This window comes from Bufo gargarizans, chromosome 6, assembly GCF_014858855.1.
Source record: "Bufo gargarizans isolate SCDJY-AF-19 chromosome 6, ASM1485885v1, whole genome shotgun sequence".
Taxonomy (NCBI): Eukaryota; Metazoa; Chordata; class Amphibia; order Anura; family Bufonidae; genus Bufo; species Bufo gargarizans.
Genome location: NC_058085.1, coordinates 226000042 through 226027850, shown reverse-complemented (window position 1 = coordinate 226027850; position 27809 = coordinate 226000042). Strand labels below are relative to the sequence as shown.

The following is a 27809-nucleotide window of genomic DNA, read 5'->3' as shown; positions in this document are numbered from 1 at the left end:
ACTATTGATGCCCTATCCTCAGGATAAGTAATCAATATCAGATCGGCGGGGGTCTGACAACTGACACCCCTAATAATCAGCTGTTTGAAGAGGAGGTGGCGCTCCATGCATACACTGCTTCCTTGTCATTACACTGCACGTCGTTTCCTTTGCAGTGATGTAGTGTAATAACAAGTACTCCCTGTATTGAGTATACATATATACTTGTAATTACACTTTGCTTCTGAGATGACAGGCAGGCTAATGAAGCACCATCTTTTCTTCAAACAGCTGGTCAGCTGATCATATATTGATGATGAGTCCTGAAAATGGGAGAGTGGTGCCATTTCAGTTTTCGCCTCAGGCAGCAGAAAAGCTAGTGCAGCGCTGCCGGAAGAGGGGTTAGGCAGTCAGCCCTGGGTCCCAGCTGTCAGGAGGGGGGCCAGATGCAATGAGCGCTTCCATCAATACAGATGGAAGCACTAATTTCCAGAGTGCAGGGGAGCTGGCGGTCTTTTCACTGCCTGTGCACTCCTCTCACACAGTGTTGCAGCGCGATCTGTGACTAATTTATTTTATTAAAGGAAATGTGTCACCAACATTTTTATCTGCCAGTTAAAATCAGATAGTAACCCATCTCCTTTTTTAAAATCAATTTTTATTTTCTGATTTTATTGTAGTTTCTTTATTCTGTTTCCTGAACATTATTATAGGGGCTGTCATCTTCTCTGAGCTGTTCTTAACATAATTTACAAAGCATTAAAAAAAAATTGCTTTATGACAACCACCATAGACTGGGCTATAGACACAATGGACATTAGGGGACCCTATTGACTTATATGGGAGAGTTTTCTAGACATGCTCTGTGACCTGTGCAGAGTGTACAAGGAAAGAATAGATAACATTTGATCATCGCCTATTGGGAATGGTGGATCCTGTCTTATCTATACACAGAGGTGATATTACAGGCAGGATTATAATAAGTTAACTGCAGCATAGTGTACAAATCAAGAAATGCCATTAATTAGTCAGTGCAAAAACTGCAGGATTTATGGTTTTAGTTGAAATATAACAGTAAAAAGTGACATGGAAAATTAAAAATATGAAAATTAAAAAAAAATATATGTTAAACATAAAAAAGTGTTTTAACCCCTTAAGTAGACGCCCTGTGGGGGGTTTTAATAATTACAGGTACACCCTGATGTCCCGTTACTTAAGGACACAGGGCGTACCCATACGTCCTGTGTAGTTCCGATCACTGCCGCACGGCCGGCCTGTGACAATGCCTAGTGGGGTCCTGTGACCCCTTCCCTCGCATTGCCGATCGCTACAAACCGCAGGTCAATTCAGACCTGCGGTTTGTAGCGCTTATGCAAGTTTTTGATCCCTGCGGTAAAAATTCCCTACACATGTTATATATCACCGCGTCCATAACTGTGCACGCCATAAAAAAAACATGATGAAATTGACATTTTGCCCACCTTACTTCCCCAAAAAAGTAATAAGTGATCAAAAAAGTTGTATGTACACTAAAATAGTACCATTCAAACCATTGCCTCATCCCGCAAAAAATGAGCCCCTACATGAGACAATGGGCCAAAAAAAAACAAAAAAAAAAAACCTATGGCTCTCAGACTATGGAGACACTAAAACAATTTTTTTGTTTCAAAAATGATATTATTGTGTAAAACCTTAATAAATAAAAAAAGGTATACATATTAGGTATTGCCGTGTCCGCAAGAACCTGCTCAACCTATAAACAAATCACATGATCTAACCCCTCAGGTGAACAACGTAAAAATAAAAATGATGTAAAAAAAGCCATAAATTTGTCACCTTACATCACAAAAAGTGTAATAGCAAGCGATCAAAAAGGTATACACACCCCAAAATCATACCATTAAAACAGTCATCTCATCCTGCAAAAAATGAGACTCTAACTAAGACAATCGCCCAAAACATAAAAATAAACTATGACTCTCAAACTATGGAGACACTACAAATGATTTTTTTTGTTTCAAAAATGATATTATTGTGTAAAACTTAAATAAATTTAAAAAAGTAAACATATTAGGTATGCCTGCGTCCGTAACAACCTGCTCTATAAAAATATCACATGATCTAATATGTCAGATGAATGTTGGAAATAATAAAAAATGTAAACGGTGTCAAAACTATTTTTGGGCAAATTTTCAATTTTAATCAATTTTTTCCCGTAACAAAGCAAGAGTTAACAGCGAAACAAAACTCAATATTTATTGCCCTGATTCTTTTTAGTTTACAGAAACACCCCATATGTGGTTGTAAACTGCTGTATGGCCACACGGCAGGGCGCAGAAGGAAAGGAATGCCATATGGATTTTGGAAGGCAGTTTTTGCTGGACTTGTTTTTTGACACCATGTCCCATTTGAAGCCCCCCTGATGCACCCCTAGAGTAGAAACTCCAAAAGGTGACCCCATTTAAGAAACTACACCCCCCTCAAGGTATTCAAAATTTATTTTACAAACTTTGTTAACCCTTTAAGTGTTCCACAAGAGTCGATGGCAAATGGAGATGAAATTTCAGAATTTCTATTTTTTGTTACTTTGCTTCACAAAAAGTGTAATATAGAGCAACAAAAAATCATACGTACCCTAAAATAGTACCAAAAAAACTACCACCTTATCCCGTAGTTTCCAAAAGGGGGTCACTTTTTTGGAGTTTCTATTCTAGGGGTGCACCAGTGGGCCTCAAATGGGACATGGTGTAAATAAACCAGTCCAGCGAAATCTGCCTTCCAAAAACCACATGGCGCTCCTTTCCCTCTACGCCCTGATGTGTGGCCGTACAGTGGTGTACGACCACATATCCGGTGTTTCTGTAAACCACAGAGACAGGGCAATAAATATAGAGTTTTGTTTGGCTGTTAACCCTTGCTTTGTTAGTGGAAAAAATTGATTAAAATGGAAAATTTGGCAAAAAATTGAAATTCTGACATTTCATCTCCATTTGCCATCAACTCTTGGGGAACACCTAAAGGGTTAATGATGTTTGTAAAATCAGTTAGGAATACCTTGAGGGGTGTAGTTTCTAGAATGGGGTCACTTTTGGGTGGTTTCTATTATGTAAGCCTCACAAAGTGACTTCAGACCTGAACTGGTCCCTAAAAAGTGTTTTTTTGAAAATTACTGAAAATCTGCATCTAAACTTCTAAGCTTTGTAACGTCCCCAATAAATAAAATGGCATTCCCAAAATGATCCAAACATGGGACATATGGGAAATGTAAACGAATATCTATTTTTGTAGGTATTACTATGTATCATAGAAGTAGAGAAATTGAAACTTGGAAATTTGCTAATTTTTCCAAAAGTTTGGTAAATTTTATATTTTTTTATAAATAAAAATACATTTTTTTTTTTACTCCATTTTACTAGTGTTATGAAGTACAATATGTGATGAAAAAACAATGGCCTGGATAAGTAAAAGCGTTTTAAAGTTATCACTACATAAAATGACACAGGTCAGATTTGAAAAAAATCCTGGTCCTTAAGATGAAATAAGGCTGTGTCCTTTAAGGGGTTAAAGAGCAGGTCATTTTTTAATGACACATTCCCTTAAATACTGAGGGAGCACAATGTGAGCATTACTACTGTGAAGGGGGCACAGAGAGAGCATTACTACTTTGAAGGGGGCACAATGAGGGCATAACTACTGCAAGGGGAACAATGTGGGCATAACTACTGTGAGGGGCATAATGTTTTAAAGTATGGGGGAGTGCCATAGAAAAGACCCACCCCGGGTGCCAAACACCTTATATTTGCTTTTCACTAAAATTCCTAAGTCCTTTTCCATTCTAGTGTTATGCCTCATTCACACGTCAGGTGTGACTATAAGCACAGAACAGGTGAAAGGAAACAGAAAACAGAACAGGAAACCTCATCTGCTACTTCTGTGACTGTAACAAGGGGAAGTCCTCTACATCTAGAGGAAAGAAGGTTTCTTCCTCAACATAGAAAGGATTCTTTACTGTAAGAGCAGTCTCTGCTACAGAAGGTCTTGATGGAGATCTCTAAAAGAGTTCAAGATGGGCTTGAATGTATTTCTGGAGTATAATAATATTACAGGGTATACTAGAATCCTAGAGAAAAGTCTTTCATCCAGGGAGTTATTCTGATTGGTAGGAATTTAAACTTTGAAGGATAACAGGCAGAACTGGGTGGACGTATGTATTTTTTCAGCCTTACAAACTACTGTAAGTCACTTAGTTAAAATTTTGGGAATTCAGGTTAAGTGAAAAAAGAGCAATATTTTTATTGGTTGCTCTCCAGTCCTTTATACTGTGCACTCTTCTACAGTTTTTATTCAAGCTCTATCGTCATATTCCTTTTTCTTGCCTTCTTTTTAAAGGAGAGGCCGTCGGCGCAAAGATGATAAAAGTCCAAGACTACCAAAGAGAAGGTGAGTAGGTCATTGCAGCAAAGGGGTCTCTGACTTCCAGGTAGTGCTACATCAAGTAACAATGCTCTGACTGTGGGAAAATGTGTGTATGTGGGTAAGTAACTGGCTCAATGATAGAAAACAGAGGGTGGTTATTAATGGTAAACACTCTGATTGGGTCACAGTCACTAGTGGAGTACCACAGGGGTTAGTATTAGGACCTATTCTCATCAATATTGTCTTTACTATATTATATATATATATATATATATATATATATATACAGTGGGGAAAAACTAACAAAGAATGGAGAGGTCTGTAATTTTTATCGTAGGTACACTTCAACTGTGAGAGACAGAATCTAAAAAAGAAATCCAGAAAATCACATTTTTAAATAATGAATTTGCATGTTATTGCATTAAATAAGTATTTGACACAATAGAAAAACCTGTGTTTACAATTACAGAGGTCAGGCGTTTCCTGTAGTTTGCACACACTGCAGCAGGGATTTTAGCCCACTCCTCCATACGGATCTTTTCTTCCTTCAACTGTGAGAGACTGAATAAAAAAAATCCTGAAAATCACATTGTATGATTTTTTTATAATTAGCATTTTATTGCATGAAATAAGTATTTGATCACCTACCAACCAGCAAGATTTCTGTCTCTCACAGACCTGTTAGTTTTTCTTTAAGAAGCCCTCCTACTCTGCACTCATTACCTGTAGTAATACCTCTTTGAACTTGTTACCTGTATAAAAGACACTTGTCCACACAGTGAATCACACTCCAACCTCTCCACCATGGCCAAGACCAAATAGCTGTCTAAGGACACCAGGGACAAACTTTTATACATGCACAAGGCTGGGATGGACTATAGGACAATAGGCATGCAGCTTGGTGAGAAGGCAACAACTGTTGGCGCAGTTATTAGAAACACAACAATCTTCCTCGGTTTGGTGCTCCATGCTAAATCTTTCATCGTGGGGTAAGGATGATTCTGAGAGAGGTCAGTAATAAGTCCAGGACACGGGAGGACATGGTCAATAACCTGAAGAGAGCTGGGACCACAGTCTCAAAGATTACCCTTAGTAACACATTACGCTGTCATGGATTAAAATCCTGCAGGGCCCCCTGCTCACGCCAGCACGTGTCCAGGCCCATTTAAAGTTTGCCAATGACCATCTGGATGATCCAGAGGAGGCATGGGAGAAGGTCATGTGGTCAAATGAGACCAAAATAGAACTTTTTGGTATCAACTCCATTCGCTGTGTTTGGAGGAAGAAGAATGAGTACGACCCCAAGAACACCGTCCCAACCGTGAAGCATGGGGGTGGAAACATCATAGTTTGGGTGTGCTTCTCTGCAAAGGGGACAGGACGACTGCATAGTATTGAAGGGAGGATGGATAGGGCCATGTATAGCAAGATTTTGGCCAACAGCCTCCTTACCTCAGTAAGAGCATTGAAGATGGGTTGTGGCTCGGTCTTCCAGCATGAAATGACCCGAAACACATAGCCAGGGAAACTGAGGAGTGGCTTTGTGAGAAACATTTCACTGCCTTGGAGTGGCCTAGCTAGCCTCCAGATCTGAACTCGGAATCGGAAGTCTTTGGAGGGAGATGAAACTCAATGTAGCCCAGCAACACCCCCCCCAAACCTAAAAGATCTGTAGGAGTGGGCTAAAATCCCTACTGCAGTGTGTGCAAACTTGGTCAAGAACTATGGGAAACGTCTGACCTCTGTAATTGCAAACAAAGGTTTCTGTACCAAATATTAAGTTCTGTTTTTCTATTGTATCAAATACTTTTTTCGTGCAATAAAATGCTAATTAATTCTTTAAAAATTATACAATGTGATTTTCTGGATTTTTGGGATTCTGTCTCTTACAGTTGAAGTGTACCTACAATAAAAATTACAGACCTCTCCTTTTTTTGTAGGTGGGAAAACTTGCAAAATCTCCAGTGTATCGAATACTTATTTGCCCCACTGTACAGGGAGTGCAGAATTATTAGGCAAGTTGTATTTTTGAGGATTAATTTTATTATTGAACAACAACCATGTTCTCAATGAACCCAAAAAACTCATTAATATCAAAGCTGAATATTTTTGGAAGTAGTTTTTAGTTTGTTTTTAGTTTTAGCTATTTTAGGGGGATATCTGTGTGTGCAGGTGACTATTACTGTGCATAATTATTAGGCAACTTAACAAAAAACAAATATATACCCATTTCAATTATTTATTTTTACCAGTGAAACCAATATAACATCTCAACTGTAATGCAAGGCACCAACAAACAGACCACTGATGAAAGCAAAAAGGTGTTTATTCACCAGAAACATAAACGTCCAGGACACTTGCTGGTAACAAGGAATAATAACAAAAAACCAGGCAAGGAGATTCCAGGAATAGTCCCAACCAGTGCTGAATGATGCTGTGCACTTGGCAGTCGAGTCACTCCAGATCTTGGGTCCGCTGTAAAGGACAAAGTTCCTGGCAGTCTTCAGTCACTAGGAGTTGTGACTTATACCTGGTTGAGGGAAAATAACAGTGGGCACTGATCACCCTGAGAGACCTCCTTTTAAATGCCTGCTGACCAATCCCAGGGTGCCAAGTGTCCACTACCATAGGTGAACAAATTGCCCTGCACCTGAGTACAAGGCCTAAGGCAATCACAAGTTGATTAACCCATGGCTGGCTCCCTAATCCACTTTGCTCTTGTGAGTCAGTATAATATGCGCCACTGGTCGACGAAGTGCATAAGAAGCGCGTACTCGCGACCGTGTATCCCTTTGCGAACCTGCCCTCGTGCGTACGCACGGACGCATGATTGACTCAGCGCGAGTATGCGAGCGCGTGGACCCAGATGCGGAAACGGAAGTCGCAGGAGACACCGGAGACAACCCTGGCCGCGGCGTCTTGTCACTCGCCTGGCCACTCTGTCCCCGGGACTCCGACGGTCCTCCCCTCCGATGTCCACGCGAACGCATCTCCGCACTGGCTCGCAAAGGGGTCAGCGCTGGTGCATCAGAGACACGCATAACCTGTCCCGCAACTCCACGAGGACCCCTCTTGGTTCCCCTGGAGTGCAAAGCAGGTGAGGATCTTACATTACCCCCCCCCCCCCCCTCGAGGAGGTGGCTCTGAAGACTCCAAGCAAGCTTTCCCCGGATTATCCCGGTGAAAGGCTGCCACCAACTCATCCGCATGCACCTGGCGAGCAGGTATCCAACATCTCTCCTCTGGACCAAAACCCTTCCAGTCCACCAAGTATTGAAGAGACCTTTGGACAAAACGAGAATCCAAAATTCTGTTCACTTCGAACTCCGGTACCCCTTGGACCTCCAGCGGGGATGGGGTCTGAATGAAGGGAGCGGAGTCGGCTGCCGATTTGAGAAGTGAAACATGAAAGGTGTTCACTCCTCGGATCGACGGTGGAAGAGCAACCTTGTACGTAACTCGGTTGATCTTTTGTGTCACCGGGTATGGGCCAATGAATCGAGGACCCAACTTGGAAGATGGCTGACGCAGCGGAATGTTCCGGGTGGAGACCCACACCTGATCTCCCACCTCCCACCTCTACGGTGCGATGACGATCAGCAAATTTCTTCTGTTGCGCCACCGCACTGCGGAGATTCCGCTGGGCCGACGACCAAATGGGACGTCTATCCTTGAACCACTGATCCACCACCGGTGAGTCAGTGGAGGGTCCGGCCAAAGAAGAGAGTCTTGGATCCCTGCCCCCCACACACCTGAACGGAGACATCTTAGTGGAAGCATGCTCAGAGTTATTATAAGCCACCTCCGCAAAGGGTAGATACGCTGCCCATTCCTCCTGGCAGTCTGACACGAAGCACCGGAGATATTGCTCCAGGGTCTGATTAGTCCTTTCCGTCTGACCGTTGGTCTCTGGGTGAAAACCAGAAGAAAAAGACAAATAAATACCTAATCGGGAGCAGAAAGAACGCCAGAAGCGGGAGATGAATTGCACTCCTCTGTCTGAAACAATGTCATCCGGCGCTCCGTGTAATCGAAAGACATGATTCAAGAACAGATCTGCCAATTCTCTGGCCGAGGGCAATCCAGGGAGTGGGATAAAATGGGCCATTTTACTAAAACGGTCCACCACTACCCAGATTACCGTACTTCCAGAGGACCTTGGCAAATCTGTGATGAAATCCATGGAAATGTGAGTCCATGGAGCCTGGGGAATAGGCAGTGGGAGTAAAGTCCCAGAAGGGGCAGACCGGGACGGTTTACATCTGGCGCAAACAGTACATGCCTGGATATAGGCCTTAACATCCACGGACATGTTGGGCCACCACACGTGACGTTTAACAAGGGCAAGTGTTTTTTTAACACCCAAATGCCCGGCAGACTTTGAGTCATGAAGCTGTCGGATGACCTCCAATCGAAGGTTAATGGGTACGAACCATCGACCCTCGGGTTTGTCAGGTGGACTCTCTGCCTGTGAGGGCTCAAGAAGAGAGGACAAGTCCTCCATTACTTCTGCGGCCCCCAGGGCAGCAAGAAAACATTTAGTTGGGAGAATGGTTTCTGGCTCAGAGTCCAGGATGGAAGCAGCCTCAGGGAAGCAGCGGGACAGGGCATCTGCCTTCACGTTTTTGGAACCTGGTTTATAAGTGAGGTGGAAATTGAAGCGGGTGAAAAACAATGCCCACCTGGCTTGTCGGGAGTTGAGTCTTTTGGCACTCTCTAGATACTCCAAATTTTTGTGGTCAGTGTAAACCGTGATGGGATGTTCTGCACCCTCTAGCCAATGTCTCCACTCTTGAAAAGCCAATCTTACTCCCAGAAGCTCTCTATTGCCGATATCATAATTACACTCGGCTGGAGAGAGCTTCCGAGAGAAGAAGGCACAGGGATGTAACCTCTCGGGGTCCCCAGAATACTGTGAGAGAACTGCCCCTACACCAACCTCTGAGGCATCGACCTCGAGAACAAAAGGTCTGGAGGTGTCTGGATGAGTAAGAATTGGTGCCGTGCAAAAGGCCTGTTTCAGCGTCTCAAAGGCTCTGACTGCCTCTCTCGTCCACTTAGAAGGATTAGCTCCCTTCTTAGTGAGGTTGGTGAGAGGTGCTACTATCGCAGAAAAATTCTTAATAAACTTGCAGTAGAAGTTGGCAAAGCCTAAGAAACGCTGCAACCCCTTAAGATCCTTAGGTTGAGGCCAATCCAAGACAGCAGAAAGTTTGGATGGGTCCATAGCCAATCCCTTTTCTGAGATAATGTACCCCAGGAAAGGCAACTCCTTCACCTCAAACAGACACTTCTCAAGTTTGGCATAGAGGCGGTTCTCCCTCAGCTTCTGGAAAACCTGACACACGTGTCTCCGATGAGAGACCAGATCTGAAGAGTAGATTAGTATGTCATCTAAATAGACAACAACACATCTATCCAAGAAATCTCTGAGAACATCGTTGATGAACTCCTGGAAGACCGCGGGAGCATTACAGAGACCGAAAGGCATCACGAGATACTCGTAATGCCCGTCTCTGGTATTAAATGCGGTCTTCCATTCGTCACCCTCTCTAATGCAAACTAAATTATAAGCACCCCTTAAATCGAGTTTGGTGAAGACTCGGGCCCCTGCCACCTGAGAAAACAGATCATCAATCAGAGGCAGTGGATACCGATTCTTCACCGTAATCCGATTAAGGGCACGATAATCGATGCAAGGTCTCAAGCCTCCATCCTTCTTCTCCACAAAGAAGAATCCAGCTCCAGCAGGGGAAGTGGATGGACGAATGAAATTCTTCTCAAGGTTCTCTTTAATATACTCCCGCTGAGCCTGAACCTCAGGCCCAGTGAGATTATAAAGATGCCCTTGTGGTGGCATGGTGCCTGGCAACAGGTCTATAGGACAATCATACGACCTGTGGGGGGGTAATACATCAGCCCCCTGAGGACTGAACACATCTCGGAAATTATGATACTGCTGTGGTAAAGTACTTAATACTTCCATGGAGGCTAGTGACAGGTCGGGACGAATGCACTTAGTAAGGCATTCCGTACTCCACTGACAGATAAGACCCGAGCGCCAGTCCACTACTGGATTATGGAGCCTTAACCAAGGGAGACCCAAAATCACGGGAGTGGATGGCATGTCAAGGACAAAAAGGCTTAAGGTCTCCCGATGATCAGCCCCCACCGTTACCTGTATTCCCGGAGTCATCCACACTGCACGACCATCTTGAAGAGGGGAACCATCAATCGCGGTCACTGACATGGTGGTTTTCGGCTGGATCAACGGGATGCCAAGTCGACGAACCAAGGTTGAGTCCACAAAATTCCCAGCGGCCCCCGAATCGATTAGTGCTGAAAACTCATGGACCTTGTCTTGCCACCGTAAGGATATGGATACCATCACCCGGCCTGGAGGAGGGATAATAGCACCTAGGGGGGTCTCCTCTATGCCCCCTAGGTTCATTCGTTTCCCGCCGGCAGGAGGGGACAGGTTTTAACGAGGTGTCCAGACTTTCCGCAAAATAGGCACAGGCCTTTCTGTTGGCGACGAGCTCGTTCTGCCTGTGTGAGATGGGAGGATCCAACCTCCATTGGCTCTTCGGCCGATTTTAGAGGCCCTGGATGTGGTCGAGAGGATGAAAACCGAGACGACCGTTCCACTCGCCTCTCACGGATTCGCCTGTCGGCATCGATTGCCTGAGAGATATCCATTTCCAACGAGAAGGGGGTAGGCAAGGCCAAAAGAAGATCCCGGACCGCATCCGAAAGTCCCAAACGGAAGCGATGGCGTAGGGCTGCGTCGCCCCAGGTGGTGAAAGCTGCCCATCGCCTGAATTCTGCAGCGTATTCTTCAGCTGGGCGGCGGCCTTGTTGAATATGCTCAAGATTGGTCTCTGCGGTGCGAGTATGATCCGGGTCATCGTAAATCACAGCCATAGCCTCGAAGAAGGCATCCACTGACGAAAAAGCTGTATGGTCTTGAGGCAAGTTAAATGCCCAACGTTGGGGGTCTCCACGTAGCAGTGACATTACAATCCCAATTCTCTGCCTGAGAGTGCCAGAAGCCATCGGTCGTAACTGGAAATAAAGGAGACAGGAGTCCCTGAAGTTTAAGAACTCCTGTCGCTCTCCTGTGAAGGGGTCAGGCAGAGGGATCTTAGGTTCTGTTTGATGCCTTGCGATAGTGACGGGTAGTGCTGAGGCTCCCTGGATAAGCTGCTGAACCTCCTCCATCACAGTTGTCAGTTGCTCTTGGATTTGCGCTGCAGCGGCTGCTGGTATATTTGGGCGTCGTTGGAACAGCAGGTTAAATGGCTCCCGTTAATTCATTCAGCTGCTGCTGGATCTTGTCCATGGCAACTGTTAGTTGGGCCCACTGTTCTGTAATGCAAGGCACCAACAAACAGACCAGTGATGAAAGCAAAAAGGTGTTTATTCACCAGAAACATAAACGTCCAGGACACTTGCTGGTAACAAGGAATAATAACAAAAAACCAGGCAAGGAGATTCCAGGAATAGTCCCAACCAGTGCTGAATGATGCTGTGCACTTGGCAGTCGAGTCACTCCAGATCTCGGGTCCGCTGTAAAGGACAAAGTTCCTGGCAGTCTTCAGTCACTAGGAGTTGTGACTTATAACTGATTGAGGGAAAATAACAGTGGGCACTGATCACCCTGAGAGACCTCCTTTTAAATGCCTGCTGACCAATCCCAGGGTGCCAAGTGTCCACTACCATAGGTGAACAAATTGCCCTGCACCTGAGTACAAGGCCTAAGGCAATCACAAGTTGATTAACCCATGGCTGGCTCCCTAATCCACTTTGCTCTTGTGAGTCAGTATAATATGCGCCACTGGTCGACGAAGTGCATAAGAAGCGCGTACTCGCGACCGTGTATCCCTTTGCGAACCTGCCCTCGTGCGTACGCACGGACGCATGATTGACTCAGCGCGAGTATGCGAGCGCGTGTACCCAGATGCGGAAACGGAAGTCGCAGGAGACACCGGAGACAACCCTGGCCGCGGCGTCTTGTCACTCGCCTGGCCACTCTGTCCCCGGGACTCCGACGGTCCTCCCCTCCGATGTCCACGCGAACGCATCTCCGCACTGGCTCGCAGAGGGGTCAGCACTGGTGCATCAGAGACACGCATAACCTGTCCCGCAACTCCACGAGGACCCCTCTTGGTTCCCCTGGAGTGCAAAGCAGGTGAGGATCTTACATCAACATTCACAAATATACATTTCTGACATTCAAAAACAAAAACAAATCAGTGACCAATATAGCCACCTTTCTTTGCAAGGACACTCAAAAGCCTGCCATCCATGGATTCTGTCAGTGTTTTGATCTGTTCACCATCAACATTGCGTGCAGCAGCAACCACAGCCTCCCAGACACTGTTCAGAGAGGTGTACTGTTTTCCCTCCTTGTAAATCTCACATTTGATGATGGACCACAGGTTCTCAATGGGGTTCAGATCAGGTGAACAAGGAGGCCATGTCATTAGATTTTCTTCTTTTATACCCTTTCTTGCCAGCCACGCTGTGAAGTACTTAGACGCGTGTGATGGAGCATTGTCCTGCATGAAAATCATGTTTTTCTTGAAGGATGCAGACTTCTTCCTGTACCACTGCTTGAAGAAGGTGTCTTCCAGAAACTGGCAGTAGGACTGGGAGTTGAGCTTGACTCCATCCTCAACCCGAAAAGGCCCCACAAGCTCATCTTTGATGATACCAGCCCAAACCAGTACTCCTTGCTGGCGTCTGAGTCGGACTGGAGCTCTCTGCCCTTTACCAATCCAGCCACGGGCCCATCCATCTGGCCCATCAAGACTCACTCTCATTTCATCAGTCCATAAAACCTTAGAAAAATCAGTCTTGAGATATTTCTTGGCCCAGTCTTGACGTTTCAGCTTGTGTGTCTTGTTCAGTGGTGGTCGTCTTTCAGCCTTTCTTACCTTGGCCATGTCTCTGAGTATTGCACACCTTGTGCTTTTGGGCACTCCAGTGATGTTGCAGCTCTGAAATATGGCCAAACTGGTGGCAAGTGGCATCTTGGCAGCTGCACGCTTGACTTTTCTCAGTTCATGGCCAGTTATTTTGCACCTTGGTTTTTCCACACGCTTCTTGCGACCCTGTTGACTATTTTGAATGAAACGCTTGATTGTTCGATGATCACGCTTCAGAAGCTTTGCAATTTTAAGGCTGAGTTCACACGAGCGTGACAGATTAGGTCCGGATGCGTTCAGGGTGCGTTCAGTTAAACTCGCACCATTTTGCAAGCAAGTTCAGTCAGTTTTGGCTGCAATTGCGTTTAGTTGTTCAGTTTTTTCCGCGGGTGCAATGCGTTTTGATGCGTTTTGATGCGTTTTTCACGCGCGTGATAAAAAACTGAAGGTTTACAAACAACATCTCCTAGCAACCATCAGTGAAAAACGCATTGCATCCGCACTTGCTTGCAGATGCAATGCGTTATTAACGCAGCCCCATTCACTTCTATGGGGCCAGGGCTGCGTGAAAAACGCAGAATATAGAACATGCTGCGATTTTAAAGCATTGCAGAAGTGATGCATGAAAAAAAAAACGCTCATGTGCACAGCCCCATTGAAATGAATGGGTCAGGATTCAGTGCAGGTGCAATGCGTTCACCTACTGCATTGCACCCGCGCGGAAATCTCGCCCGTGTGAACACAGCCTAAGAGTGCTGCATCCCTCTGCAAGATATCTCACTATTTTTGACTTTTCTGAGCCTGTCAAGTCCTTCTTTTGACCCATTTTGCCAAAGGAAAGGAAGTTGCCTAATAATTATGCACACCTGATATAGGGTGTTGATGTCATTAGACCACACCCCTTCTCATTACAGAGATGCACATCACCTAATATGCTTAATTGGTAGTAGGCTTTCGAGCCTATACAGCTTGGAGTAAGACAACATGCATAAAGAGGATGATGTGGTCAAAATACTCATTTGCCTAATAATTCTGCACTCCCTGTATGTGTGTGTGTGTGTGTGTATGTATGTGTGTGTGTATAACACACATACTGTATATACAGTATTAATGATCCTGTAGAGGGGTTGAATATCATTTTTGCAGATGACAAAGGACAAAATTACTTTGTTGAGGACAAAGTCATTAACACAGAAGAGTCAGTAGACTGCTATACTGCTATAGATTGGAGGCTTGGGCAGAGAACTGGCAAATTGGGTTTACCACTCATAAATGTAAGGTTAAGCAGATGGGAAGGGCACATTGGCTAAGGTGCCTCAAATGGCTGGGGTCCTAGGTTCGAATCTAACCAAAGACAACATCTGCATGGAGTTTGTAAGTTCTCCCCGTGTTTGCTTTGGTTTATTCTGGGTATTCAGCTTTCCTCACAAGACCTACTGATAGTGAGATTACTGAGAGAACTTAGATTGTGAGCTCTATTGGTGGCAGCAAGTCCCCAATATCTGTAAGGTGCTACAAAATTTGTCAGCTCTACATAAGTGATTAACATAAATAAAATAAGAATACATATCACCAGTACATAGTAAATGGTAAAACACTGACATGGAAAAGGAACTACGAATTTGAGTAAACAGCAAACTTAGCTGTAGAAACCAGAATCAGGCAGCTGCTGCCAAGGCCAATAAGATAATGGGTTGCATCAAAAGGGGCATAGATGCCTGAGATGAGAACATAGTCCTGCCACTTTACAAATCATTAGTCAGACCACACATGGAGTACTGTGTACAGTTCTGGGCTCCTGTGAACAAGGCAGACATAGCAGAGCTGGAGAGGGTTCAGAGGAGGGCAACTAAAGTAATAACTGGAATGGGTGAACTATAGTAACTAAAAAGATTATCTAAATTAGGGTTATTAACTTTAGAAAAAAGACGACTGAGGGGAGAACTAAGAACTATGTATAAATATATCAGGGGTCAGTACAGAGATCTCGCCCATCCTCTATTTATCCCCAAGACTCTGCCTGAGGAGGTGGTGACGTTGAACTCACTAAAAGAGTTCAAGATAGGCCTGCATGTATTTCTGGAGTGTAACAATATTACAGGTTATAGTTATTAGGTTTCTGGGGAAGAATCATTGATCTAGGGAGTTATTCCGATTGCATGATTGGAATCGGGAAGGAATTTTTCCCCTTAAAAATTAGGAAAATTTTATTCTACGTTTTAGGGTTTATTGCCTTCCTCTGGATCAGTTCTGTAGGATGAGAAGGTGAACTAGATGGATGGATGTCCTTTCTCATCCTTACAAACTATGGGCGTCATTCATCAAACTGGTGTAAAGTAGAACTGGCTTAGTTGCCCATATCAACCAATCAGATTCATCCTTTTATTTGCTAAAGGAACTGTGCAAAATGAAAGGTGGAATATGATTGGTTGCCATGGGCAACTAAGCCAGTTCTACTTTACACCAGTTTGATAAGTGAACCTCTGTTATTATGTAACACTTCGGGAGTATATGTTGCCTTCAAAGATATATATCACTTAGATGTTTTTTCTTTATTTCAAATTAATTTAATTATTTTCCTTTTTTTTTTCTTAGGAAGAAGCCACCTCTGCAGTATGTACGTTGTGAGATGGAGGGATGCGGCACAGTATTGGCACACCCTAGATACTTGCAAGTAAGTACAGACTTCTAGGGAGCAGGACTTGCGATATGCTGAGTACAGAATAAAATGGAACATGTGTGATACTTCTTTGTGGTTTAGTAAGTATTTGTTTTTTTACAGCACCACATTAAATATCAGCACCTTTTAAAGAAGAAATATGTATGTCCACAGCCCTCATGTGGGAGACTTTTCCGCCTTCAGAAGCAACTGATGCGACATGCAAAGCATCATACAGGTAAATCTAAGTTCACTTTTATATAAGGTTAATTCCAATAATCTGAGTTATGTCTGTGATACTGCTTCTGTTATTAGACCAGCGGGATTATATCTGTGAATACTGTGCTCGAGCATTCAAGAGCTCCCACAACCTGGCTGTACATAGAATGATCCACACAGGAGAAAAACCCTTACAGTGAGTGTCTGAACCCTCTAATTGTACCTCACCATTGATTTCTGACTGTGTCTGTTCATTGTCCTCTCATCTGTCCCCATCTGTAGATGTGAGTTCTGCGGCTTTACCTGCAGACAAAAAGCCTCCTTGAATTGGCACATGAAGAAACATGATGCTGACTCTTTCTACCAGTTCTCCTGTGGAATCTGTGGGAAGAAGTTTGAGAAGAAGGACAGTGTTGTGGCCCACAAAGCCAAAAGCCATCCTGAGATTCTTATAGCAGAAGCCCTGGCGGCCAACTCTGGCTCTCTCATCACCACCAATAATGAACTGCTGGTGACAGAGTCCTCTGCTACCACAGCCTCAAGTGTGCAAGACGAACTTGCACCCCCAGAAACCTTTCACTCTACTCATGGCTCCAAGGTTTTAGTTGCTTGCTCTGCCCCACCAGCAGGTGGACTGGGTGCTACAACAGAGGTTCTTATTGAGGATTCGGACTCTGCAGGACCCTAGAGCAGTAGAATACTCTACATTCACAGCACCTAGACTGTTTCCTTGCCTTCTTTCCCTACCCCCCCCCTTCCCCCCCCCCCCCCCCCCCCCCCCAGCTGGCTGGCTGCCTCATCCTTTTAACGCTTTCTGCCTCTCTTTGTAATATTTGCATACACTAATGTTGGGCCCAAAGTTTTGCCTCTAGTGATTTCACCCTATTCCTTTTATCTTACAAGTTGTCTGGTTTTGTTGTTAGCGGTTGTCTGTTTTGGCATCTTTACATCCTTTCTTTGCTAGTTTCTGCCACTGTATTACTTTTGTTTAATTATTTTTACCCCATCATGTCCTCTTACCTTCCTTTTTCAGGTGCTGTGCTGTGCACTCTCACTGTATATATTATGTTTAAACAATAAAAAGGAGCTGTTCTGTCTCAAAATGGAGCCCTTTTCCCCCAAGCAAAGCTGCTAGTGTTACTTAGAGCGCTGCTTGCGGTCTCTTTGTACTCTATGACATATTGTCCATACTTTTATTCACTTGTTAATTTTTGTCCCTTATACGAGTACATTTTTGCACTTTAGAGTGATTCAAAGAGGGTAGTTTGCCTAAGATGGTTATTTTTGGTTCTATCCAATTCCTATCTGCTTGCTTGCACTTATCCATAAATACCCTTTACGTTTCAGTTATTTGTCTAGTAAGGTCACTTTATAATTTCAGAAGCATTGGACCCTTATAAAGAGAGAAAACTGTACATTGCACAATATTCATTCAGTCCATCTTCAGTGTAATCAAGTTCCCTTGCTGCGATAGTTAAGTCTAATTTTGCTGTTTATTACCTTGCACCATTTTTCCAGCACTTTGAAATTTTCATCAACCTCTTCATCCAACACACCTTGCACTTAAACCCACTCTTTCTGTTCATTTTTTAAATCTGAAGAAAAAATATTTTTGATTTATTCGTTTGAGTATTTTACGCGTTTGAATTTGAAGGTGTGTGTCTGCTTTCATTATTGTCAGATATTTGTCTCGAATGGATGTGAGTTACGAGTTAAAATTCAGGCATGTGGAAATTAGCCGAAAAATGAAGTTCATGTACATATAAAAAAAATAAAAAGTGAACGTCAGTTTGCCCATATAGGTAAACCCTGGGCACTGTGAGAGCCAAAAAACTGTTGTAAAATTTTGAAGTTGTTTTCTTTTAAGAAAAGTGACCCCTGTTTCTGACTACTTGAAGATATAAGCCGGCTGCTGGAGCTTTCTACTCTTGGATGCCATACTATTTTGTATTCTGTATGCATTGAATACAATAAAAAAAAATACTTTGCACCATAGTTTGGTGAAGTATGTGAGCTTTAGGAAACAAATGATCAGTCTCAAAGTTTTGCGTTTTCACTTGCTAGGTGCAAAGTTTTTTATTTTATTTTTTACTTGTTATTCATTCTGCTCTGCTTTCTTAAAAACCCAGGCAAAGGTTTGTGCATGTTTTTTTTTTCTTTTAATAAAGCACCTACCAATATAAATGATGGTGTCCTTTGTCCAATAACCCCAATATCTTACTATGTACGCCTCTGTGTTAGAAAAGCGCCCCTTTTCTAATTAAGGACTAGCAGTTTATTACTGCTGGCCTGGTATCCATAATCCACCCATTTAAAGTGACTCTCTGACTCTCTAATCATCTTTGTTTTAAAGGGATTGCCCACTAATTTCCAGACCTCTCAGACTGAGATCAGAGGGGTGCTGGAGAATGAGCCAATGGGTGGCCAGTCTTACTTTTTATTACAGCAGCTTTCCGCAGCTGCTATATACTGTGGAAATAGTAGCTGTAGTTGCAAACAGTGCAAGATGTTTAACCCCTTGACGTACTATTGCTTCATGGCCTCCAGTGCCTCGGAGACCCATGACAAAGGATGAGCGATTCGACTTGGGATGAAACATCCGAAGTCGATTTGCATAAAACTTTGTTTCAGTACTGTACTGTTTACTTCTAAAGAGTGGTACCTTGGAACCGAACCCGAGAAAAGGTTTTTTTACAGTAGAAATCAATTTATGAAGTTATTACGCAAAGTCTCGATAAACTTTGCGAAGTAATAACTTCGGCTCATCTGAGCCAATACATTCTAATACTGCTTATTGAAACAAAGTTTTATGCGAATTGACTTTGGATGTTTCATCCAAAGTCGATTCGCTCATTTCTACCCATAATGTACTAGTAGGTCATAGCATATTCCGGGCACTGTGGCTAATCACATAGTGACCGGAATAAGGTGGCTGCTCTGATTGGCAGGTATCCATTTTAACTTTGGGACAAGAGGAGTTTTTCCGCCCCCCCATCCCTGCAGAGCCAATCTCTGTGATTGGCTGGTTAGTGGAGACAGGCCCATCGAAGTGTCGGCATCACAGTTGACCATTTATGGGGCTGCAGGGGGCTCAGATGGAGGGGTTTGTTGCTGATTACATCAGCCCATTTCACCTCTGAGGTAAGGCAGGGAACTCCAGTGTTTGAGGTCCCCTGCCAGCACTGCGATTGGCTGGAACAATGCTCCAGCCAATGGCAGCGCTATAGCAGCAGAGGGAAACAGAAGATTTTTTGTGCAAGACACCATTCTAGCTAGTGACTATTTGCAGAGAGGTTCTGTGCTGCTGCCTCGTTCACTGGGACTTGTGGTCCACAGCTTTTCACTCCAAAGAAGAACATCTGGAACAGCTGTAGTGATTTTTTTTCTCTTTTTATTTTTAGCTTATCGGCAGCTGTTTAAGATCATCAATCCATCCCAATACCTGCAACCCCCTCCCCACTTACCCTCCCAGCGGATGCCAATCTGTCTTTTTCTTTGTTTTTGTTTTTACAATTGTTTAGCTTTTCCAGCTCTGCACCTCTCTTTCTGTGTGCGAACTGTGACTGGCAAGTGCTGATCAGCGCATACATGCCTGATCAACACCTGTGTTAATTTTTTTGGGACCAGGAGTCTTTTTTTTTTAATCTGTGTTCTGTTTTCTTTTCTTTTTTTGTTTTTTTAGTTTTTGGCAAGCACTAAAATCAATTTCAGTTTGAGAGTTTAGATTTTAAAAAGGGTTTCTGTCACCAGAATTAACCCTATTAAACTAGCTGACATTAGCAATGTGCTAATGTCAGCTGAACCTAACTAGTCTATTGCTACTTTTATCTATGCCCCCGTTAGTCCAGAAATATAACTTTTATAATATGCTAATTAGCCTCTAGATGCAGGGGGGTGTTGCCCCTGCTCCTAGAGGCTCCGTTCTTCCACCTCTGGCCACGCCCTGCTACACTAGATTGACAGGGCCAGGCAGCCGGCCCTGTCTGCCATGTAAATCTCGCGCCTGCGCCGTCCCGTTTAGTATTCGGCGCAGTGAGTGAAGAGCGCTCGCCGGCTGCTGGCTTCCTCACTGCGCCTGCCCCAAATACTGAACCATGTTATAAGGGAAAATAATAAAATCTACACAGCACCGATCCCGAACTTCTGTGGAGAAGTCCGGATTTGGGTCTGGGTACCAAATAAGTTGATTTTTCTCACGCACGTGCATTAAAACGCTTTGCACTCACGTGGAAAAATTGCGCATTTTCCTGCAACGCACCTGCATCTTTTCCCGCAAGGCCCGTGTGAACCCAGCCTAACGCTGGGTTCAGACCTGAGCGTTCGTGATGGAGCGCTCTGTATGCGCGATTGTACGGGCGTTTGCAATCGCGCATACAGAGACAAGCGAACGCCTATTGTCGTGCGTTCCCGCTGAAGTCTATGTACGGGAACGCGCGACAAGACGCCCCAAAAAAGCTCATGTACTTCTTAGGGCGTCGGGCGTTTTACAGCGCGATCGTACGCGCTGTAAAACACTCAGGTGAGAACCATTCCCATAGGGAATCATTAGTTCTTGCCTGTTGAGCGTTTTACATCACGTAGGAACGCGCTGTAAAACGCTCAGGTGTGAACCCAGCCTTAGTGCTAGAACCCAGCTAGTTTGTGCACGCACTCACCATCTGCCGAGCACCAATCGGTAACCACCTCTGCTCAGTTGTCAGTGAAGGTTTTTTCTTTTTTTTTTTTCAGTAAGTATCTTTTCTTTTTTATCCTAAATTTTTATCTTATTCTTTTTTTTTTATCTTTTCTTTCATAATTTTTTTTTCTTTCTCCTAAATTTAATTTGACATTTAAATTCAAGCCCCCTCACTTGTTAAATTACTACATACACCCCTCCCTGGCACTTTACACACACCAATAAAAATAAAAATGTCCCGCTCATCAGAGAATCTACTCCGCTGAAGAGACATTGCCTCTGAACTGCAAGCGAAGGAGAAGAGCATGCCACATTCCTCTGCCCTTTTTGTTCCCTCATCATCGTCATCCGGTGATGAGGGACCCAAAGTTAAAGGGAACCTGTCACTGGAATTTAGGGTATAGAGCTGAGGACATTGGTTGCTAGATGGCCGCTAGCACATCCACAATAACCAGTCCCCATAGCTCTGTGTGCTTTTATTGTGGAAAAAACCTGATTTGATACATATGCAAATTAGCCTGAGAGGAGTCCTGTCCCTGACTCATCTCACATTCAGGACTCATCTCAGGTTAATTTGCATATGTATCAAATCGTGTTTTTTCCACAATAAAAGCGCACAGAGCTATGGGGATTGGGTATTGTGGATGTGCTAGCGGCCATCTAGCAACCCATGTCCTCAGCTCTATACACAAAATCCCGGTGACAGGTTCCCTTTAAGGTATCCACAAACCCCCTGCGTCAGTGATTCCATATGGACTCCTTCCCCTGAAGAATATGTGCCCCAAATTCCTAAGTTCCTTGCCAACTCAGGAATTCAGAGTGATTGTGTGGGCTTCAGAGAAATAGATTATTTCAAAATCTTTTTCTCTGAAGATTACATAAATGTGATGGTGGCCCAAACAAATTTATATGCCCAGCCATGTATTACCCAGAACCCCACTTACTCATATGCTAGACCCCTTGGTAGGACTCCTGTAAATGCAGCAGCAATTATGACATTTTGGCCCCTTGCTGCATATGTTAAAAAAAAAAAAAAAACGTATTTGAGTGCTGATGTTTTGTACTAGACTCCAATTTACAGTATGTCAATGAATAGCAAAATATTTGAATCAGTTTAGAAATTTCTCCACTACAAAGATAATGCACAGTGCCCTCCCCCCCCCCATAAAAAATGACCCACAATATGACCTTCTGTTAAAAATTAGACCCGTCCTGGATCACTTCAAGTATAAATTTGCAGCGGTGTTCACCGCAGAAAAATAAATTTGTATAGACTAGTACATTTTATGTTTACTCTGTTTTTGTTAAGTGTTTATGAAATTTAGCAAATGAAAGCCATCAAATAGTTGAAGCAGCATCCTATGAGGTCACGCTGGACCCATATAGATATGGCACAGCCTAGGAGTTAGTGGGAAGATAGTGTGGACTCATTTCACCCACTCACCCCACTGCTGGATAAGGGCTACTACCTCTATTTCATTAACTATTATACCAGTATCCCCCTAATTATGTCCCTAACTGCAAGAGGTACTGTGGTTTGCGGCTCAGTACACAAAAAGAGGCCTCCCTAGGGCAAATACTCAGAAAAGGCGACGGTAAGACTCTCCATGAGAACATGTTGGCGGTTAAAGAGGACCTTTCACCGCTCCTGACATGTCTGTTTTAATAGCTTCATGCATTTCCCATGTAATAACCATTCTAAAGCATCTATTCTTATGTTGTGCCATTCCTTTATAATTTTTACTAGAAGTTATGAATTAATTGCTATTAGCTTTCAGTAAGGGTACAGAGGGGAGGTAACAAGTTGGGTGCGTGTACCTGCACAGACTCACTCTATCCAATCAGTGCGGCCATTTTCAAACTGTGCAGGTACTCAGCCCCCCCCCCCCCCCCCCCCTCAACTGGTTACCACCCCTCTGTAACCCTCACTGCAGACTGCTAGTAATTTTTAGGGGTTTCCACTGTAGGGGTCCCTCATGTCTTCATATGCGGCATGGCTCCCAAAAACCATTCCAGCAAAATCTGCCCTCCAAAATTCTTGTGTTGCTCCTTCCCTTTTGTGCCCATACAGCAGTTTACAACCACATGTGGGGTGTTTCTGTAAACTACAGAATCAGGGTAATAAACATTAAGCTTTGTTTGGCTGTTACCCCTTGATGTGTTCCAGGAAAAAATAATAATATTAAAATGGGAAAACTGCTTAAAACTGAACTGGTCCTTAAAAAAGTGGGTTTTGGAGATTTTCTTAAAAATGTAAAAATTTGCTTCTAGAATTCTTCTAACATCCTAAAAATAAATTTACATTTACAAAATGATGCAAGAAAAGTACTCATATGGGAAGTATAAAGTTGCAAGAAAAAGTATGTGAACCCTTTATAATAATATGGATTTCTGCACAAATTGGTCATAAAATGTGATCTGATCTTCATCTAAGTCTCAACAATAGACAATCACAGTCTGCTTAAACTAATAACACACAAAGAATTAAATGTTACCATGTTTTTATTGAACACACCATGTAAACATTCACAGTGCAGATGAAAAAGTATGTGAACTCCTAGACTAATAACATCTCCAAGAGCTAATTGGAGTGAGGTGTCAGCTAACTGGAGTCCAATCAATGAGATGAGATTGGAGGTGTTGGTTACAGCTGCCCTGCCCTATAAAAAACACACACCAGTTTGCTTTTCACAAGAAGCATTGCCTGATGTGAATGATACCTTGCACAAAAGAGCTCTCAGAAGACCTACGATTAAGAATTGTTGACTTGCATAAAGCTGGAAAGGGTTATAAAAGTATCTCCAAAAGCCTTGCTGTTCATCAGTCCACGGTAAGACAAATTGTCTATAAATTGAGAAAGTTTACCACTGCTGCCACTCTCCCTAGAAGAAGCCGTCCTGTAAAGATGACTGCAAGAGCACAGCACAGACTGCTCAATGAGGTGAAGAAGAATCCTAGAGTGTCAGCTAAAAGCTAACAAAAGTCTCTGGCATATGCCAACATCCCTGTTAGCGAATCTATGATACGTAAAACACTAAACAAGAATGGATTTCATGGGAGGATACCACAGAAGAAGCCACTGCTGTCCAAAAAAAACATTGCTGCACGTTTACAGTTTGCACAAGAGCACCTGGATGTTCCACAGCAGTACTGGCAAAATATTCTGTGGACAGATGAAACCAAAGTTGAGTTGTTTGAAAGAAACACACAACACTATGTGTGGGAAAAAAGAGACACAGCACACCAACATCAAAACCTCATCCCAACTGTGAAGTATGGTGGTGGGGGCATCATGGTTTGGGACTGCTTTGCTGCATCAGGGCCTGGACGGATTGCTATCATCGAAGGAAAAATGAATTCCGAAGTTTATCAAGAGATTTTGCAGGAGAACTTAAGACCATCTGTCCACCAGCTGAAGCTCAACAGAAGATGGGTGTTGCAACAGGACAACGACCCAAAGCATAGAAGTAAATCAACAACAGAATGGCTTAAACAGAAGAAAATACGCCTTCTGGAGTGGCCCAATCAGAGTCCTGACCTCAACCCGATTGAGTGTCACGGACGGTGGACAGGAAACAAGACAATGCAACATGCATATATGACTCACTGGATCCAAAGCTAAGGAACCAAAAGGGAGACCCCTCACAAAACCTGGCACTTTCCCTGGCTGCTCAGCCTATGCAAACATCCCAAAGGTGGATGGTTGCATATCCACGTACCTCGACTATATAACCCCTGAACACCCTACAATAGTGAGGGGTCACGACCACCGGCTCCCTACACCAGACACGGAGGGAGTCAGGGTCACCTGGGATCCAGCAAACAGAAAATAACAGATGAATGTACAGCACTTAACTTTGTAGCAGACTGGGAAACAGGATCAGCATGCACACACACTCCAGGAAGTAGTATAAGCCGCCCAGTAATGCATTATGGGGAGGAATTTAAAGGAAAGCAATCAGTCCAACTACATGACAGCTGAGAGAGGCTAACGAGATGAGGAACTGAACAGCACAACAAAGAAAACTCAAGGAGGAGGTTCTGAAAGGCTTCTGTCAGAGCTTCTCAGCTGTCTGGTTGTGACATTGAGATGCTGTGGCATGACCTCAAGAAAGCGATTCACACTAGAGATCCCAAGAATATTACTGAACTGAAACAGTTCTGTAAAAAGGAATGGTCAAGAATTACTCCTGCCCGTTGTGTACGTCTGATCTGCAACTACAGGAAACGTTTGGTAGAAGTTATTGCTCTCAAAGGAGGTTCAACCAGTTATTAAATCCAAGAGTTCACATATTTTTTCCACCTACACTGTGAATCTTGAATATTATTTTGTTGGACTGGTTTATTTACACCATGTCCCATTTGAAGCCCCCCTGATGCACCCCTAGAGTAGAAACTCCATTAAAGTGACCCTATCTAAGAAACTACACCCCCTCAAGGTATTTAAAACTGATTTTACAACCTTTGTTAACCCTTTTGGTGTTGCACAAGAGTTATTGGCAAATGGAGATAAAATTTTAGTATTTAAATTTTTTGTCAAATTTTCAATTTTAATCCATTTTTTCCAGTAACATAGCATGGGTTAACAGTCAAACAAAGTGCCATATTTATTTCCCCGATTCTGTATCTTGCAGAAACACCCCATTCGTGGTCATAAACTACTGTACGGCCACACAGTAGGGTGTAGAGGGAAAGGTGCTCCGTATGGTTTTTGGAAGGACACCATGTCCCATTTGAAGCTCCCCTGATGCACACCTAGAGTAGAAACTCCATAAAAGTAACCCCATTTTAGAAACTACACCCATCACGGTATTCAAGACTGATTTTACAAACTTTGTTAACCCTTTAGGTGTTCCACAAAAATTAATGGAATATAGAGGTACAATTTCAAAATTTAACTTTTTGGGCAGATTTTCCATTTTAAGAATTTTTTTCCAGTTACATAGCAAGGGTTAACATGTAAGCAAAACTCAATATTTATGGCCCTGATTCTGTAGTTTACAGAAACACCCCATATGTGGTCGTAAATGCTGTACGGGCAAACGGCAGGGCGCAGAAGGAAAGGAATGCCATACGGTTTTTGGAAGGCAGATTTTGATGGACTGGTTTTTTGACACCATGTCCCATTTGAAGCCCCCCTGATGCCCCCTAGAGTAGAAACTCCCCAAAAGTGGCCCCATTTTAGAAACTACAGGATAGGTTGGCAGTTTTTTTGGTACTAGTTTAGTGTACATATGATTTTTGGTTGCTCTATATTACACTTTTTGTGAGGCAAGGGAACAAGAAATAGCTGTTTTGGCTCCATTTTTTGTTGTTGTTATTTACAACATTCACCTGACAGGTTAGATCATGTGGTATTTTTATAGAGCAGGTTGCCACTGACCTAATATGTATACTATTTTTTTATTTATGTAAGTTTTACACAATGATTTCATTTTTGAAACAAAAAAAAAATAATGTTTGTGTCTCCATAGTCTAGTCTGAGAGACATATTTTTTTCAGTTTTTAAGCGATTATCTTAGGTAGGGTCTCATTTTTTGCGGGATAAGATAACTGTTTGATTGGCACTATTTTGGGGTGCATAAGCCTTTTTGATCGCTTGCTATTACACTTTTTGTGATGTAAAGTGAGAAAAAAAAGGCTTTTTTTTACACCGGATTATTTATTTATTTTTTTAGTTTTTTCCGGTGTTCATCTGAGGGGTTAGGTCATGTGATTTTTATAGAGCAAGTTATTACGGGCACGGCGATACCTAATATGTATACATTTTTTAATTTGCTTTACACTATCATTTTTGCCATGTTCTTCTCAAAAGCACAGGGGAGAAGGAGGCAGCCCCTCCCCCTGTGCAGCTGCCACCAATGGGCTGAGCAGGGAGGAGGTGAGGGGCTATGGCCACTGCACCACCAATGAATATCTTTTATGCTTAATGAAAACGCAGGCTGCCATGCGGGTGCCGGACACATCCCATACCCGGCACCCAGCCTCTATGGCTGCATGCTGCGATCCACCGCTATTAACCCCCCAGGTGTGGCATCTGAGGGGTTAATAGCGGCTGATCGCAGTGCGCAGTCATAGAGGCTGGGTGCCGGGTATGGGATATGTCCGGCACCCACATGGCAGCCTGCGTTTGTATTAAGCATAAACAATATCAATTGGTCGCACCAAACAACCCCCCCCCCCCCCCGACCACAGTATTATAAAGTAAAATCATTGGCGCAGTGCACCCCCAACCCCCCCATCCCCCAAGTATTATCATTGGTGGCAGTGGCAGTTTCTGATCGAAGCCCCAGCAGTGTAAGTCTGCTATTGAAGTCCTGGCTGCCATAGTCAGCTCCATGCTGCTGTGTGCACAGGGCCAGAGCAGCAGGGAGAGTGTGATGTCCTATTCTTATAGGACAAGGGATTAAAGATCCCAGGTTCTAGCCCCTAAGGGGGTAAATAGGTATTAAATAAAAAGTAAAAAAATAAATAAAAAATATTTTAAAAAATATCTCCTATGTGGTGAACGCCCTAACAGAAAAAAAAAAACGTGCAATTTGAATTTTTTTTGTCACCTTGTCCCAACAAAAATTAGGTTAGGATTGTTCAATTATGGTCCAGACATTCCATAAAATCTGGAACGCACGCAGCTTTTTTGGTGTTTTATTTTTTTTCACGTGGTATCGAGTATCGCAATACTTTTTTATGTTACCAAGATTTTGACTCGATTTCGATATCGTGACATCCCTAGGTAAGACGTGTGTTTGTTTGTTTGTTTTTTTTGTTTGTTTGTTTTTTTTATTATTATTATACCGTAATTATATGTATTTTAGTTTGGCTCCTACATTTTTCAGGTTAGGAGCCGATGGCTCCTTGATATTTTTTTTTTAGTCTGGAGCCCTGAAACATGTGTAGGGAATTTTTTTTATTTTTTTTTCATTTTTAATCA

General features: G+C 43.3%; 1 protein-coding gene across 1 annotated transcript in view; it reads left to right on the top strand.

Annotated features, from left to right (window-relative positions):
- Positions 1-18387, top strand: part of ZFP91 (ZFP91 zinc finger protein, atypical E3 ubiquitin ligase) — a 223232-nt gene extending 204845 nt beyond the window's left edge. The window contains exons 8-12 of the mRNA XM_044298052.1: positions 4369-4419; positions 15921-15999; positions 16108-16222; positions 16300-16399; positions 16486-18387. Of these exons, the coding sequence (XP_044153987.1) occupies positions 4369-4419; positions 15921-15999; positions 16108-16222; positions 16300-16399; positions 16486-16891 (751 nt within the window). The 3' untranslated portion in view covers positions 16892-18387. The remainder of the gene's footprint in view (positions 1-4368; positions 4420-15920; positions 16000-16107; positions 16223-16299; positions 16400-16485) is intronic.
- The last annotated feature ends 9422 nt before the right edge of the window (positions 18388-27809 follow it).